The sequence below is a fragment of the Camelina sativa genome, unplaced genomic scaffold (assembly GCF_000633955.1).
Source record: "Camelina sativa cultivar DH55 unplaced genomic scaffold, Cs unpScaffold00474, whole genome shotgun sequence".
Classification (NCBI taxonomy): domain Eukaryota; kingdom Viridiplantae; phylum Streptophyta; class Magnoliopsida; order Brassicales; family Brassicaceae; genus Camelina; species Camelina sativa.
In genome coordinates this window covers 129,302-131,392 of record NW_010921705.1, presented here as the reverse complement: position 1 = coordinate 131,392, position 2,091 = coordinate 129,302, and the positions used below count along the sequence as shown (strand labels likewise).

The 2,091-nt window shown below is 32.5% G+C and overlaps 1 protein-coding gene across 2 annotated transcripts in view; it reads left to right on the top strand.

Moving 5' to 3' along the window:
• Positions 1-725: 725 nt before the first annotated feature.
• The window catches only part of LOC104773157, a 3,267-nt gene continuing 1,901 nt past the window's right edge, over positions 726-2,091 (top strand). Inside the window, exons 1-3 of one of the 2 annotated variants that reach the window (XM_010497736.2) lie at positions 726-806; positions 1,091-1,327; positions 1,421-1,561. In XM_010497736.2, coding sequence (XP_010496038.1) covers positions 804-806; positions 1,091-1,327; positions 1,421-1,561 — 381 coding nt within the window. In that variant the 5' untranslated portion in view covers positions 726-803. Of the gene's footprint in view, positions 807-1,081; positions 1,328-1,420; positions 1,562-2,091 lie in introns of both variants that reach the window. The other variant, XM_010497734.2, reaches the window with a different exon arrangement.

Sequence of the window (2,091 nt, the reverse complement as noted above, 5' to 3'; positions counted from 1 at the left end):
TAAATTAAAATGGTTTAAGGATTGCATTACGAAGATTTGTTACGTTCATTTGTTTTGTTTTTTGTAGTTTAGGTTGCATAGCTTCTGTTTTCCATAGTACTATAATGTATTACTGGCAATAATTTGACTAGTCAATCAATATCCATGTAACCATGTTTATTTAATCTATTATATATTTATATCTAAATTTAAGTATCCCTAACCTTATATATAGAAATATCTACGACAAGCCTATCTAACTATTATATTAGCAATGTGTGGACCGATGATTTGTTCATAGTAGTTTTGTATCTTCCTCAATTGGCTAATGAACACCAATATGAGTCTTTACAACATCTAAGTAAGTAGTGATTATTTTAAAATGCGTAGTAGGGGATTCATCTACCCTACTCTCAATAAAATTGGGGAGAAGCAGAACAGCTTCTCCCGGAGGGTTTAACCTAATTAAGCTCTTAAGCCAAGAAGATGACCAAATAAATATATGTTTAAAGTAGGAGACACGGAAACAGCTCCCACGTTCCTCACTTTCTCTCTCTTTTTCTTCCTCTATCTCTCATCTCACCAACACTAATAAACAACAACCAAGTTTATATGATATTTAAAATGCGTAAAAGAGTTATATCTCCGAGGAATAATCAAATATTAAGTTTTTTCTCTCTCTCTCTCTCTTCCTTGTGATCCTCCATAAATCCTATCATCTGTAGTCCCCTAATTAATCCTTTTTCTCTTCCTAATATTACTCTTTGTAGTGAGTAGTGGCCAAAATATTCCATCTCCCAAAGCTTACTTTGAGTTGTGTCCTCATGGTAGGTTAACTATTTCTTCAATTCTAGCTATACCAGCTTAAGTAGTGAATCTATCACTTTCATCTTAGTTCCTTTACTATAAGATTCTCAATATTTATACGCAATTCCTTACAAATTATGGCTTTATCCTCATTTTGACTCCTTGGTAATAACTATAGATTTTAATGGTGGATATAGCTAAGAAACAACTAAATTATGGTATGAAATTGTTTGTTTTTTCTCTTAAAGCTTGTTTATCTGTTAAATATTTAGAAATTGTGTAAATGGTGTGGTAGGGAATTCAGAAACCGGCATGGTTGGATGCGCTATACGCAGAGAAGTTCTTTGTTGGATGTCCATACCACGAGACAGCCAAGAAGAACGAGAGGAACGTTTGTTGTCTTGATTGTTGCATCAGTCTCTGCCCTCACTGTGTTCCCTCTCATAGATTCCATAGACTCCTTCAGGTTCGCCGTTATGTGTATCATGATGTTGTTCGGCTTGAAGATCTCCAAAAACTCGTAGACTGCTCTAACGTTCAAGTAAGTAATGTTTTCTAAGACCTATTATAGATATATCTATACATAGTCCTCTCGTATCTATTATAAATTGATTGGGGGTTGAATTATGGACAGGCTTATACAATAAATAGTGCAAAGGTGGTGTTCATCAAGAAGAGACCACAAAATAGACAATTCAAAGGAGCTGGCAACTATTGCACTTCTTGCGACCGAAGTCTTCAAGAACCTTATATCCATTGCTCCTTGGGTTGTAAGGTTATTTCATCCTAACTCTCCTACAAAATATTCGACTCAATTCTGCTTGATATACTATTCTCACTTAGAATAAATTTTAGGTTAAAATATTATATATATATATATATATATATTATGTATAATTAAGTTATGTGATAGTCTGAACTTTAGGGATGATTCATTTCTATGAGAAACCTCATGTTCCCCTTTTAAACTCGTCCATAAGTAGAAAATACAAATACAGCATAGGATACTATAGTGACAAGTTAATACTATACCCTGACTATTATTTTTTTTTTGCTCAAACGTATACATTGTTACTTATCTAACCTGACCGTCCCTTAAAATGTTTTTAACCCATAAAACTTGTTAGTTTTCGAAGATGAGAATCTCAAGAAAAAATGGGTTAATAAAATAAACCGTTTATTGTAAAAACATTATAAATAGGTTAGATTTTGAAATCTTGTCCTTTTGAACTAATGTATTATTTAATTAAAAACATGAAGAAAAATCCATAAAGGGGAGGCTAACATTTAAAAAAATAAGTCTAT